We start from the raw sequence: 15,438 nt of genomic DNA, 5'->3' as shown, positions 1-15,438 counted from the left end.
CCGGCCTTTCCCCGCTCCCCGCCGCCCGGGCGCTCTGCCACCTGGCCGCGGGCACAGCCCAGCGCCCCCAGCCCCGGCGCCGCGGCCTCTGACCTTTCCGGGCGGCCAGCTCGGTCCCCGAGGATGCCGGTCCCCCCCGTCTGTCAGCGCCACGGCCCCCCCCGAGCCCTCTCCCCCCGGCTGTCCCACTGCTGGTGCAGCGGCTGCTCCCGGGGCCGGGCACGCCACGGCAGCCCCGCACCCACCGAGCGCGATGTAGCTCCGGTTCACGCCGGTCCTGGCCTCCAGCTTGGCCAAGAGGTCGGTCATGCGGTTCTTCTCGTGCAGAAACCGGTCGAACCTCTGCCTCATGTTCGCAGACATGGTGGGGACCGTCGCGCCGCCGCCCGCGGTTGCTCCTACTGCCTGGTGGCCGCAGAGCTGGGTGACTGGGGCGCAGGCGGCAGCGGGCGGGGCCGACGCGTCCACGCGTCCGTTGGGCGCGGCCCCCCGCCCCGCCCCGCGCTCCGCGGCCGCGCCTCCCCCCGCCCCGCCCCGGCGAGGTGGCCCGGCTGCCGCGGCTCCGCCGGTCGACCGCCCCCGCGTCTGAGCAGGCTTCTCCGCGGAGAGTGAAAGGAGGCGACGGCTCCCGTGAGCCCCTGTCATTGGTCGGCCGAGGGCCGAAAGCGTGTGGGCCGGCGCCTGGTTGCTCCACCCGCAGGCTGGCGGCCGGGCTGCTGTGCCTGCACTGCTGCGCCCAACCAGCGAAGGCGCTGGGTCTCCGGGGGGAGATGCGGCCGCCCTCAGGGTGCTCTTTGTTGCAGCCCCGCTCTTCCCCTCGCTGCCACAACTCGGGGCAGTTCTTCTCACCTGCAGGTAAAATAGCCTGTTTGAAAAGTCCCTTGAGGATATTTAACACGCCCTGCTCCGGGGACACCTTTTCCAGAAAAATACTGCGCTACTTAAACTTTTCGTGGTAGGCTTGCACTCGCTTGATGTCTGATACGGTGGAAACGTTTCCGAACCCCGGCAGCAGAGACAGCAGCCTGCACGTGCTTACAACCAAGATCACCCTGAGGAAGGCCATTCCCGGCCTGAGGGCAGGACCTCGCTTTGCTTCCCACACAAGGCCTCGCGCCTGCTCGTCCTCCACCCCATCTTAGGCTCTTGTTATCTCGCACATATTATTTCAGGAAGCTCCTTTTGAAACTCTTCTTGATGACGCCTGTGGTGTACATCTGGCTGCAGCGCTCCTCGTGGCTTAAGCTGCAAATCCTCCCCTTCGCTGACAGGTCCGGGCTCCGGTGCCTTCGTCCAGCCTCTGGGGGCCTGCGCACAGCCGGGCCCCAGCATTCTCTGTGTCCTACCCAACTTTCTGCCCTTTCAAACTGACTTAACTACGTACTGCCTTCCACTTAAGAAAATCTTACCGCTCTTGCCTTTTGCCTTTTATGCGAATTATTCCTCTTTTCTTCCGGGAGAGCTTCTTAAACTCACCTTCTCTCGGCACTCCCACCGCCATGCAGCCAATCAGTGAACAAATTAAAACAACTAAAAAACTAATGAGATTATTGTTGACAGCCTCCCCACTGAGCTGGGCATTTCTGGTTTTCCACCTACCGGCAATTCTCAGTGCGGCAGCCAATTGGGTCTTCTTAAAATGTGGGTCGAATTGTGTTGTCAAGCTGTGTTGTCTTTCTGCTCTTAACCTTCCAGTAGCTTCCCGTCTGCCCGAGGAGCGGCCTCGGGTCATAGGTGATGTGGTTCACCCCGCGCCCTTCTAATTCCATCTCCTCCTCCCGCTCCCGCGGGGCCCCAACCCGGTGGAGCCCATTCCCGCCCTCGGGGCTTTCGCTTTTCATGTCTCTCAGTGGTTGTCGGCCAGGAGCGGTTTTGACCCGCACAGGACGTGTGGCATATGCGGAGACCTCTTTGGTTGTCAGACACGTGTTCACAACTGGGGTAGTAGATGCTACCCTCTCCTGCCTTCCAGGGGCAGTGGCCAGGGAAGGTGCCCAGCACAGCCTGACAAGGAGATTAGCCAGCCCCAGAAGTCCACAGCAATGGTTTGGGAACACCACCTCTACTCAAAACTCTCCAGGGAACCCCTTAACTGTCTCCTCCTGTTCTCCAGGTCTTGGCTCAAAGGACGCTTTTGTGAGGCCCCCTCTGATCCCAGGTTGCAACCTCTAATGCTCTCTAGCCCTTATCTTGCTTTATTTTTCTTCATAACACCTGTTAAGTCTGGCATTCTATATGTTCTACTTTTTAGATTGTTTTTCTTTCCCCACTACAGTATGAACTCCACAAAGGTAGGTATTTTTGCCTATTTTGTTTATTTCTGTATCTCAAACACCTAGAACAGCACCCAGCACTTAATAGGTACTCAGTGGCTATTTGATCAATGAAGGACTATCTAATACACATTGCGCTTACCCAGTAGTCTAGTGCTAGTTGTGCTAAAGCATTTAATCCTCAACAGCATGAGGCAAATACTATGTTTTGTCCTCATTCAGGGAAAGAAATGATCTACAGTGAGAACTCATAATTAACAAACGTCAGCTCTAGCATTCAGGCCTGGACTCTTACCCCTATATTATATTGCTGAGATGTGCTGAACAGTGGCCTCCCCTCAAAACTGGAGTCCTAATCCTCTGGACCTCAGAATGTGACTTTAGTTGGAGACAGGCAATCAAGTTAAAATGAGGTGATTAGGATGGGCTCTAATCCAATAGGACTGGTGTTCTTATAAAAAGGGGATGTTTGGACACAGGGACAGACATACACAGAGGAGATGACGTTTAGATGCAGAGAGAAGCTGGCGATCTACAAGCCATGCAGAGGCTTGCAATAGAGCCTTCCTTCACAGCAGCCCTCGGAAGGAAGCAGTCCCACTGACACCTCGATCTTGGGCATCTGGCCTCCAGACTGTGAGAAGATACATTTCTATTGTTTAAAACAGCCAGTTTGCAAAAGTTTGTTAAGGCAGCCCTAGCAAACTATTACAGCTGCCTACCAGAGCAGCTGAATTTTAAACTTTTTAAGCAGATGTGAGTTTATGTAATTTCCTACTAAGTGAATATGGTAATTATTCACTTATCTGAAAGTCAGGGTCATGTTTTTGAGTACTTCAAATGATTTACAATTTGATAGTTTTTTTTTAAGCCAAGGAGCAAAATCTTTTTAAGTTAGGTATTCAAATCAGCCTAGATTTTTATCTCTACAGTATCACCATTTGTACTATACTAACTATGCATGAAGTATGTGGAAATACACTATCATTTGGATTTCTTTTGTATAAATATTTCTCCCTTCCCAATTTTCTTCTAACTTAGATTCCAAATGTCTTCTTTCCTCCATCATTCCACATAACCCTGGAAAGATGAGGCATCATAGTAAGCCTAGTGTGTGGAGCAGTGCTCTGGGTCCAGCCTGCCTGCGGAGGTGAAATCCTAGCTCCCCCACTGATCTGTCCGACTACGCAAGCTCCAGAAGCTCCCTGTGCCTGTGTTCCTTCTTCTATAAAATAGGAATAACAATATTACCCATGTCACAGGGTTGTCATGATGACTCAATGAATTACAATTTGCAAAGTTTTCAAGAGTGTCTGATACAGATTAAGTGTTAAATAATTTAAGAAAGAACAACATAGCTAGATGCTAACGTTGTGATAGAAAAATATTACATGATTCTTTCCTTTAGGAAATGACAGTCAGGTGGGGAAGTGAAGGACCCTTACCTCATCCAGTAATCACTGCAAAGCAAGGACACTTTCACAGATGAGAGAAGAGATACAGAAGAGAAGAGCTCTGCCTTAGGTCACAGCCTGTTCTTCCCCTCCTGCTGATGGAGCGCACCCTGCGCAGAGATGCTGCTAGACCTGAGACCCAGACGGACCAGGTGTCTGAGAGGCCCTGGGGAAGGCTTGGCCCTCAGCAAGTTGATTCTGAAAATTCCTGACAAGGAAGTCAAACCAGCTTAGGGTGATGGCAACCCTCTTACTATGCTGTTCAGGTGCTAGAGAAGAAAACTGCCAGCAACCTGTGAGTGGGCCACTTTTGCTCTCCCCAGCTGTTTTCTTTCTTTCTTTTTTTTTTTTGGTATCATTTATCTACAATTACATGAGCAACATTATGTTTACTAGACTCCCCCCTTCACCAAGTTCCCCCCACATACCCCATTGCAGTCACTGTCCATCAGCATAGTAAGATGCTGTAAAATCACTACTTGTCTTCTCTGTGTTGTACAGCCCTCCCTGTGCCTCCCCCCACATTATACATGCTAATCGTAAGGTCCCCTCTCTTCTTCTCCCTCTCTTCCCACCCACTCTCCCCAGTCCCTTTCCCTTTGGTAACTGTTAGTCCATTCTTGGGTTCTGTGATTCTGCTGCTGTTTTGTTCCTTCAGTTTTTGCTTTGTTCTTATACTCCACAGATGAATGAAATCATTTGGTATTTGTCTTTCTCCACCTGGCTGATTTCACTGAGCATAATACCCTCTAGCTCCATCCATATTGTTGCAAATGGTAGGATTTGTTTTCTTCTTATGGTTGAATAATATTCCATTGTGTATATGTACCACATCTTCTTTATCCATTCATCTGTTGATGGACACTTAGGTTGCTTCCATTTCTTGGCTATTGTAAATAGTGCTGCGATAAACATAGGGGTGCATCTGTCTTTTTCAAACTGGGCTGCTGCATTCTTAGAGTAAAATCCTAGAAGTGGGATTCCTGGGTCAAATGGTATTTCTATTTTGAGCATTTTGAGGAACCTCCATACTGCTTTCCACAATGCTTGAACTAACTTACATTCCCACCAGCAGTGTAGGAGGGTTCCCCTTTCACCACATCCTTGCCAACACTTGCTGTTATTTGTCTTTTGGATGGCAACAATCCTTACTGGTGTGAGGTGATATCTCATTGTGGTTTTAATTTGCATTTCTCTGATGACTAGCGATGTGGGCATCTTTTCATGTGTCTGTTGGCCATCTGAATTTCTTCTTTGGAGAACAACTGTCTGTTCAGCTCCTCTGCCCATTTTTTAATTGGATTATTCACTTTTTGTTTGTTGAGGCATGTGAGCTCTTTATATATTTTGGATATCAACCCTTTATCAGATCTGTCATTTATGAATATATTCTCCCATACTGTAGGATACCTTTTTGTTCTATTGATGGTGTCCTTTGCTGTACAGAAGCTTTTCAGCTTGATATAGTCCCACTTGTTCATTTTTGCTTTTGTTTCCCTTGCCCGGGGAGATATGTTCAAGATGAGGTCGCTCATGTTTATGTCTAAGAGATTTTTGCCTATGTTTTTTTCTGAGAGTTTTATGGTTTCATGACTTACATTCAGGTCTTTGATCCATTTTGAATTTACTTTTGTGTATGGGGTTAGACAATGATCCAGTTTCATTCTCCTACATGTAGCTGTCCATTTTTGCCAGCACCATCTGTTGAAGAGACTGTCATTTCGCCATTGCATGTCCATGGCTCTTTTATCAAATATTAATTGACCATATATGTCTGGGTTAATGTCTGGATTCTCTATTCTGTTCCACTGGTCTGTGGCTCTGTTCTTGTGCCAGTACCAAATTGTCTTGATTACTGTGGCTTTGTGGTAGAGCTTGAAGTTGGGGAGTGAGGTCCTCCCCACTTTATTCTTCCTTCTCAGGATTGCTTTGGCTATTCGGGGTCTTTGGTGATTCCACATGAATTTTTGAACTATTTGTTCCAGTTCATTGAAGAATGTTGTTGGTAATTTGATAGGGATTGCATCGAATCTGTATATTGCTTTGGGTGGATGGCCATTTTGACAATATTAATTCTTCCTAGCCAAGAACATGGGATGAGTTTCCATTTGTTAGTGTCCTCTTTAATTTCTCTTAAAAGTGTCTTGTAATTTTCAGTGAATAGGTCTTTCACTTCCTTGGTTAGGTTTATTCCTAGGTATTTTATTCTTTATGATGCAATTGTTAATGGAATTGTTTTCCTGATTTCTCTTTCTATTAGTTCATTGTTAGTGTATAGGAAAGCCTCATATTTCTGTGTATTAATTTTGTATCCTGCTACTTTGCTGAATTCCGATATTAGTTCTAGTAGTTTTGGAGTGGAGTCTTTAGGGTTTTTTATGTACAATATCATGTCATCTGCAAATAGTGACAGTTTGACTTCTTCCTTGCCAATCTGGATGCCTTGTATTTCTTTGTTTTGTCTGATTGCCATGGCTAGGACCTCCAGTACTATGTTGAATAGAAGTGGGGAGAGTGGGCATCCTTGTCTTGTTCCAGATCTTAAAGGAAAAGCTTTCAGCTTCTCATTGTTAAGTAACATGTTGGCTGTGGGTTTGTCATATGTGGTCTTTATTATGTTGCAGTACTTGCCCTCTATGCCCATTTTGTTGAGAGTTTTTTTCATGAATCAGTGTTGAATTTTGTCAAATGCTTTTTCAGGATCTAGTGAGATGATCATGTGGTTTTTGTTCTTCTTTTTGTTGATGTGGTGGATGATGCTGATGGATTTTCGAATTCCCCAGCTGTTTCTTCAGGCGAAAAAAATGTCTCAACTACTTGAACTCATTAACACGCTTTTGCTCTAAATCTCACATATGTTGGGAAGAAAGGTAGAGCATAATGTGCAGGATAATCAATTTATTTATTACCCTTACTCACCCCCACATTTTCAGGAGACCCTGGGTGCTGATGAGGCAGCCAGCCTTCTCTGACAGGAGACCTTCAGTGCCATGGACACAGCCCTGGTCACCACCGACTCACTCCCTCTGCCAGAGGCTGATGGCGACAGGTCATCAAAATAAGAGGGAGGAAAGACAAAGTAAACAGAATCTGAGACACAGACCTGCCAGATGACAGGAGGAAAATGCAGAGCATGAATGTAACTTAAGAGAGAGTGTTAAAAGAAAAAAAATGTGAAAATTGTCATGCTTCATTGAATACATTCAAATTATATTCTGTTTATCTCATTTGTGTTATTTTAAATATTTTCTACTGAAAATATGGACAGAGCATTTTATTATATGTCTCCACTTATCAAACAGGACATTGACTTTTAGAAAATTACAGCTCACAACTGAGAATGAATCAACCTGGGAAGAGCCTTTTGTTTAGCAAAGTACTTTTATTCTGAAATTAAATGTCATCCATCACTGCTATTGCATGTAAATCTAGAGATTTTCACCAGAAATAAAGTACCCTCTAGTTCACCCTTTCATTCCACTAATGGCACCTGCGCAGGAGACAAACAGTAAATAAATCACTGGTAGGTTGCTTCTTTATGCTTAAGACTAGTCAGTCCAGTTCTGCACAAACCATGGCATTTGAATCTGCGCAGGGGAGGCACTGCCATGCACTGCTCCTGGGGGCGGTTCCAGCTGCAGAGAACGATCCCCGTCCACCTTGGAGCCAACATGGTAGCACACGTGTTTGCCTCCCTTCCCGTGTAAGAGGAGGACCATTTTGGGCATTCCCCTTCTCATGACTTGGCATCAGGGGAACTGAGTTAATTTGAAAAAAGAACCTAACCAGTTGTATTAGTCTCCTGTGACTGCTGCTTCCAGTTACCACAAACTTGTTCTCATACAGTTCTCCATGTCAGACGTCTGATGCAAGTCTCACTGGGCTCAAATCAAGGTGGTGTTGGCAGGGCTACGTTCTTTTCGGGACACTCAGGGAAGATCTGGTATTTTGCTCACTTGGGGTTGTTGGCTGAATTCAGGTTCCTGTGGTTGTAGGACTGAGATCTGCTTTTCCTTCCTCATCTTCAAAGCCAGGAGCAGTGGGATGAATCCCTCTTAGACTTCAAATTTCTCTTCCTTCTTCTGTCTTATCTTTCTGACCCATCTGTCTTCCATTTCTATGTTTAATGTCTCATGTGATTAGATTGGGCCCACCCAGCTAATCTAAAATAATCCTCGTATTTTAAGGTCCATAACCTTAATCACATCAGCAAAGTCCCTTTTGCCATGTAAGAGGACATAGTCACAAGTTCTTGATATTAGGGTATAAACAGAATTAGGGTGTTATTATCCTGCCTACCACACCAGCCTTACACAGGGAGCCAGGGGTCTGTCACCAGCCTGAAGGCCCCTGGGAAGAAGGAACATGTTGAGATGGTCAGCTGCATCATCCTTTCCCGCACATGGAGGGTGGGGGCGGGCCCACCCAGGACGTGGCACGGGCCCCAGAGGGGGTGCCCTAGCTCACTACTTCCTAGCTATGTGATGTTAGGAAAGTTCTCAATCTCCATAAGCCCCGCTTTTCTCAGCCTCTGAAATGTGGATAATGTTAGTATCCACCTCCAGAGGCTGAATGTGTCCTCCCAAAACTCATATGTCAAAACCTACCCCACAAGGTGATGGTATCAGAAGGTGGGGCCTTTAGGAGGTAATAAGTCAGGAGGGCAGAGCCCCAGTAAATGGGATCAGTGCTCTTATAAAAGGGACCCCAGAGAGCTCCCTCACCCCTTCTACCCTGTGAGGATGCAGAGAGAAGATGGCATCTGTGAGCCAGGAAGTGAGCTCTCGCCAGACACTGAATCTGCTGGTACCTTGATCTTGAGTTCCCTAGCCTTCAGAACTGTGAGAAATTAATATTTATTGCTTAAGTCACCCAGTCTATTGTTGTTATAGCAGCCCAAATGGACTGATACACTACCTCATAGGGCTGTTGGATAAATGACATATTGCATGTATAGCACTTTGTAGAGTGCCTAGCCTCTACAGCTTTGTAGAATTCTGATGAAGTTATAGCTAATCTAAAGATGTGTGCATAAATGAAATAGTCACAAGAGTTGATCCCCAAAATTCCTCCCTCTTGTCTTATTCTTTTGATTATAGGATTTGATATCTGTGAAAATAAAAATAATCTAGAAGAAATAAGAGCACATTTCATCAGTAATTTGACTACAGGAAAGAGAAAGAAAAATGAAAATGTGTACTGAGCACCTATTTTGTGTTAAGCAATTTGTGTATGTGAAAGATTGGAGAGCCTATTTTAATGAGGCAGAGGCAGCAGTGCTTGAGGATAAAGTCGTTGGCATTCCCAAGGCACAAGTTGTAAAACCCAAGTGTTAATTTTCTAGTTTGCCTAAGACCCTTTGACTAATCAGTGGCCAGGGGAAATGGACCCTCCAGGCCTGCACAGATGGGAGCAAGGACCTGGCCTAACAGTACGTGTCAGGTCAGGCAGCCATTCTCTGGCACGCAGCAAGCTGGTTTGTGCAGCTCTTTATCACTCAGTCCTCTCCAAACGCTTCCTCTCGCTCCTTGGGCTTTGTCTTTCAGCCTTTTTTGGAAGAGTTCTGGCTCAAGATCCTCCAGCTCTTGGACATCGATTGTGCCGTGACCACACTGGCTGACTCAAGGACATGCCTCGTCCTTTGAATATATAAATAACTTTTGCTTTATTACAAACTCTGCCACACAGTTAGGAGAGAATGACTTGACCACATAGCCTTTTGCTTATTGTCCAGAATGGCCTGTCTAAAATCAAAGCTGATGTAGATATATAACAAGTCAATACTGGGGGCTTGGGAAGAGGTTTCAGGGGAATAGTCTTGATTTTGTTCACACCTTTGTTTTGTTTCTAACAATGCTTTATCTACTGGCCACCATAACAAAAACACTGCTTAAACTGAAAATTTATTAGTCTAAAAAATCATAATGTTTACTGTTTCTAAAAAGCACCAACTATCGTGGGTATCATCTTAACCAGCTTTATAAAATTTACTGAAAATCACAAGTTTTGATACTTTGAATGATCATTCTTGGGCAAACAGTTTGAAGTTGGAAACATCAATGGTTAAAACTGTTACTTCCAGTTTTGTACAGTAATAACCAAATTTATGTTTAATACAATATACCAAGTCTATGGCACAGGTATATTTGGTGTATTTATAACTCCACACCATGGCATTTGAAGTAGATTAAAGAAGGAGTTTCCATTTCCAGATTCTTCGGGAATCTGATTACTTGTAACCTGTGTCTTTAACACATACATAGGTGAACTTTTATACTTAGATTGATATAAAATATATAATTTTAGTGTTAAACGATGCCATGATTTGGAATAGGTGCAAATACCTTAAATAAGCCATAAAAGATTTGAGTGAAAAATTAAGCAGAGGATAGGCACTTACCTTAATTAACAGAAAAACATTAGCTCAAGGTAAAATAGATTATTTTTTACATTTATCTCAAATCACTTTATCCAGTTTATATTAATTCAGAGGAGAATAAACCAAAAAAAACCAGCTAAGACTGAACACCTGCATCAGTTTATATAATATGATTTCTTTTGCCTTAGATTGCACATACACAGAAGAAAGTAGAGAGTTAAGCAATTGTCTTACCTACCAGTAAGAATCATACAAATAATTGCTTGGTGTAGACAGACCCAGGTTATGACCTTTCAACAGAGAACAGTGGGCATGGGTACTTGTTCCAGGTGACTTAGTTTGAGACCAAGGAGTAGTCAGTGATGTTCTTGTCAAATTAAATAGATTCCTGAATGTACTTCTCCACCCATGAAGTTCCTTCCCACTAGTACTGGATCAAATTATTTAGTTTGTTAAATGTTTTACACCCATTTGCACAAGGATAATGAATCACCAGTATTCATTCATTCATTCAAAAATTATTTCCTGAGACCTACTGTCTATCTCTTAGGTACAGAAAATATACCACGGATCAAGGCAGATGAGGCCCAAGCTTTATGGACCTCACAGCAGACAATAACCACAGCAGCATTTAATGTCTATCATTGAGAATTTGAAATAAACTTAGTATCTCAACACAATATTTATATTTTTTATCACTATAGAAAAAACTATTCTATTAAAAAAATCATAACTTTTCAACTTGACTATCACATGGTATCATTTGTTCTCTAACAGATACCATCTACTCTGCTAGCAGCAAAAACTTTTCAGCCCCTCTTCTTTCCCCTTTTCCTCATGTCCAGTAGGAGTTGGGAGAGTGGTGACCTCGTGGTTCATTCATCATGTTGTCACATTACATAATAAATTCATGAAAACTAACAGTGGAAAAAAACTAAACAGTGGGAAAAGGTCTATTATTTATGCCCCATCTTCCAGTCTCCCAGTACATCCCCAGGAGGGTCAATTGTGAAATAAGCAGACCCATGAGGAGTGGGAAGGAGAGCTAATCACTGAGTGGATGAAGAATCTCTTTTTATTCTACTGGGAGACATTTGTACTGTATAAATAGACTTCTCACTGTTTAACCTTAATGCAAAATATGTTAGCAGTTAGCAATTGTTTGTTATAGCAGTGAACCAACATCTGTCAGCAATAAGAGTCTGGCCTCCCATCCCCTATGAGTGATTCTGAGGAAAGGAAGCCAGAATAGCAGAGCAGCAGTCACCCCAAAACAGCACTAAGACTGTGTTTTGGGGCAGAACAACCTGTAGGCAAAGCTACAAGGTGAGCAGAGCCGTTTGCCCATTGACCCCCATCTGTTTTGCACACATCTTCATAGTGGCTGTGATGTATGAAGCATTATGCTTAAAGATGAGCAAGATGCACTTCCTGCCCAAAGAAACGGGTGAATTTTAGCTTTCCTTTCCTGACTTATTTTTACCTCTTCACATCCCACACGTTCAAAGTGTTGGCACTCCTTGCTCTTTGCTCTTTTTTGCACTCATCAAAAACTCTTCTTAACTCATGGCAAGTTGGAAGAAACTGGCAATGAATTCATACAAAGGTGTAAAAGACCGTAATGGATTAACACATAATATTTTATGTGCTAATTTCTCAGAGGTGTTTGCATTCTCAGAGAAAGGAATCCCTTAACCTGAAGCAATGAAATTAATGGTAGAACTCTAGGCATCGGTGAAGCAATAGAGGGGACTTCCCCCAACGTATGTAATTCCCCAAGGCCCACCACTCATGGATAAGGCCAGGCCTGACTTTGAGGCCTGAATGCTAAGTTCACTTTCAGATATGTGCCCTGGCAAACTAATTTTGTGTGTGTTTTGTATAATTATGTTTATTGTTATGATTAAAGCAAAATCTTTCAGATATTAGGGCAAAGTTTTCCTACACTCTATAATTTTAAAAAAGCTTTCATGGCCTTTAAAAGTTTACTATGCACTTATTCTTTCCACAGATGCTTGTTGAGTGCCTATAAAATGCCAGTCATACTGTTAAGCAAAAATAAAAATTCTTATTGGCATTAATAGTACAAATCATAAAATGGATAAGCATAAATTTGACAAGATATGTGATGGACATATTTGAAGAAAAGTATAACTCACCTGAGGAACACAAAAGACTTGGGACATACTCAATTATTATAATTGTTAGCTCACATTTACAATATGAAGTTTAACACATGGGAAGTTTAACACAATTCCACCATTTGGGATTTGACAGAATGATTCTAAATTTCACCAGTAAGAATAAACATGCAAAAATGACTGCTGACATTCAAAGAAAGAAAAGTATGAGGAGAGATTGCCTTACCAGGCATATATCTGCAGTAATTAAAACCATGGATCCCGGTGCAAGAATGGACAAATCAGAGAAATAAAGCAACGTATAGACAGATGCCAATATCTGCGTGAAATTAACATGACAAACAATGAAGGAGAATGCAAGACAACAACAAAAGGAAGCTAAACAAACACAATTCTAAAAGGCCAAAAACAAATTTGGAAAAATATTTCTTACATCACAGACAGGGCCACTTACTTTATATGTAAGCAGTTACCTGAGAAAAATAGGAAAATTCCAAGGAAAGTAAACAAAGTACTAGAATAGGATAGTTCACAAAATAAGAAGAACAAATACACAACAAGCATGAGAAACATGTTCAATCTTACTTGTAATCAAAAGCTGCTGACTAAAACAATGAGATACTATTTTTGGCTAGTGGATGAAAAATATTAAAATTGATAATACCCAGGCCTGATGAGAGAGGGCAGAAAATATACGCAAGCCTATCCCATGTACACTGTTTTAATACCAGAAGTGGGAAACAGTCTCAAAGTTCCTAAATAGACAGTTGATTAAATGCTATAACATAGGCATACAATGAAATAGTGCAGAAGAACCAAAAACAGTGACGTAAATAGTTGATATGAAAAGTTGCTTGTTTTGTATACTTTTATTGATTTCTGGAGTAATACGTGCCTTTTTAGAATAGATAATGCAAATATATATAAAGTAAAATAATGAAGTTTCCTCTACTTACCCCCCTTCTATTCCATTCCCTGCTGTCAAAAGTTTGTTTTGTACCCTGCTAGTTCATCTCCCACCACAAATAAAATCATACTGCTGTGTATCTATATACAAACACAAAAGTTTTAAACAAAATATGGGTCATTCTATGAACGTATCTAATACTTGGCAACTTCCTTTTCTCATTCTACAACATATCAAGAATATCTATGATATATTAAGCAAAAAATAAGGTTATAAAATAATATGTTTGGAGTGATCCTGCTTTTACAAAGTGTGTGTTTGTATGCATGTGTAGCAACAAAGAAAAATCTAGACACATAGATTTTCTTGGTGGAGTGAGTACAGATGATTTGTATGCTTTTTCCACCGTTGAACTTTTTTAAACAATGAGTTTGTATTACCTTTTTATATTGCTTTTATAACCAGAATAAAATCTGCTTTGCAAAGGAAAAAAAACAGTATTACTGGAAAATATGAGACAGCATTTGGCTGAGATCTTACTGCTAAATGGTGCATTATCGCTCTGATTACCTCCGGTCCTCCCATAGTCTGCAAATTAATATTACTATTCTCTATCTTTATAAGTCAAAATATGAGCTATAATATTATTATTTAATTATTGTATAATGTATATCTGTGTATATAATGTAATATACATAACTATATATATTTAAAGTAAATCGTAACTACATTTAGAATTCCCCTTTCTAGACGATACAGAACTTAACTTCCTGTGGTTTCATTGACTTGGACAACTATTTCTAATAAATTCAGCCATAACAGGACGACGTGAAGGTGCCACAGGGCAAGAAATTAAAAACCACGATCATTTTGATGCCATTTTCGTTGTTGCGGTAGGCGGTGAGGTTGATTTCCTGTCCGCATCCAGAGGCGGGAGCTCTAAGCGACCTTGCCCGGCGAGCAGAGGGAGCCCGCGTGTGCACGCAGCCCCCGCTTCGGCCGGCACCCGGCATCCGTTCCGCTGCGCCGCCTGGCAGTGGGGAAGGGCCTGCCTGGTACGCAGTGTCCGTCCTGGCTGCACTGGGCCGTTGGCGAACGCAGGCCCTTCCGTGCCCTTTCCTCCACCATGCTACCCTTCCACTCTCACCCTCATTTTCCTTCTAAAATGTTTTCAGAAATGTAGTCGTGAAGGGTCACTTCGGCCCAGGGTATTTCTATCCAAGTAAGTAGCAAACTTCAGCTCAGACCACGGAGTGAAATGACCAAGTCTGAGACGGCCTCCGGATCTCACCTCCCATCTGAACGGGAGGCTGCGGGACAATACGCCCCGATCTCTCCGTAGAGCTGTGAATTTGTAGCGGTAGCAAACTATTTTACACCATTAATTCCTGCCTCTGTGGGTGCGGGTGCGCCTGTGCACCCCTGCGGAGCTGGCTGCCTGCTGTAATAGTCTTTGGTCTTGCTTTTTGAACCTCCATTTATTTTTCTTCCTTCAGTTACTCCCTTTTGTCTTTACTTCTTCTCTTAATTGGCCATATATTTTTTAAAAATTGTGTTCCTTATTGACTTTATCAAGTGCTTATATTTTCTATATATTTTATGTTAAGAGATAAAAGTTGTCCCTTGTTTAGAGGTTTGAGATCTATCATACTTAAATTTCTTCATAGCACTTATGCCACCTGTCATGATATTATGCATGTATTGGTTTTTCTCTCCCCATACGATTCGGACTCCCTGAGGGCTGGGGACTCGGTCTTGTTCTCCGCTCTGTCCCAATCAGGTCCACTCTCCAGCCACCCCAGAGGCCCTTCATGGACCCTGTCCCAATCCCAAACCTTTCCCTTTCACATAAAAGTAACCACATCTTGACTTTTATAGTCATCATTTCCTTGATTTCTTTGTAGTTGTATCACCCAAGATGTATCTCTAAATCCTATAGTTTAATTTGCTTTTCTAAAAAGTATACCTATTTAAGTCTTTCCAATTCTCCAAGGACCCTTTGCTTTTCCTCTTACCCCACTTTTTTCTTTATATTTTTATTCTTGAGGAAACAGGGTTGTTTGATTTGACTTGTAGAGTTGCCCACATCTGGACTTTACTGACTGCATTCCCATGTAATTTACCCTGTTCTTCTGTCTTATGTGTTTTCTATAAATTGGTAATAGGATTATGGTACAATTCGGGGTCTGACCCTTTGTAAGTGGCATGTAGAATACATGTAATAGCTGATTGTCTCTCTCTGTAATGTTGGCAGCTATTAATCCATTAATTTGTTGTAAGGTAC

The 15,438-nt window shown here is 42.9% G+C and overlaps 1 protein-coding gene and 1 long non-coding RNA gene across 4 annotated transcripts in view; one reads left to right on the top strand and one right to left on the bottom strand.

Moving 5' to 3' along the window:
- The window catches only part of REEP5 (receptor accessory protein 5), a 39,261-nt gene extending 37,514 nt beyond the window's left edge, over positions 1 to 1,747 (bottom strand). Inside the window, exons 1-2 of one of the 3 annotated variants that reach the window (XR_012129883.1) lie at positions 1,600 to 1,747; positions 246 to 849 (exon numbers count right to left, since the gene is read on the bottom strand). Coding sequence is in view for 2 of the 3 variants with exons in the window: in XM_073232959.1 (XP_073089060.1) it covers positions 246 to 363 (118 nt within the window). In the remaining variant the exon portion in view is untranslated. Of the gene's footprint in view, positions 1 to 245; positions 850 to 1,599 lie in introns of those variants that run through there. The other 2 variants (XM_073232959.1, XM_036995115.2) reach the window with 2 other exon arrangements.
- LOC118967793 (uncharacterized) lies at positions 647 to 14,142 on the top strand. Its single transcript, XR_012129903.1, has 3 exons — positions 647 to 855; positions 3,682 to 4,022; positions 6,661 to 14,142. It is a non-coding gene; the product is annotated as an uncharacterized lncRNA (long non-coding RNA).
- The last annotated feature ends 1,296 nt before the right edge of the window (positions 14,143 to 15,438 follow it).

This window comes from Manis javanica, chromosome 1 (genome assembly GCF_040802235.1).
Source record: "Manis javanica isolate MJ-LG chromosome 1, MJ_LKY, whole genome shotgun sequence".
NCBI lineage: Eukaryota > Metazoa > Chordata > Mammalia > Pholidota > Manidae > Manis > Manis javanica.
The sequence above is the reverse complement of the archived record's forward strand: the minus strand, read 5'-3'. Positions and strand labels throughout refer to the sequence as shown.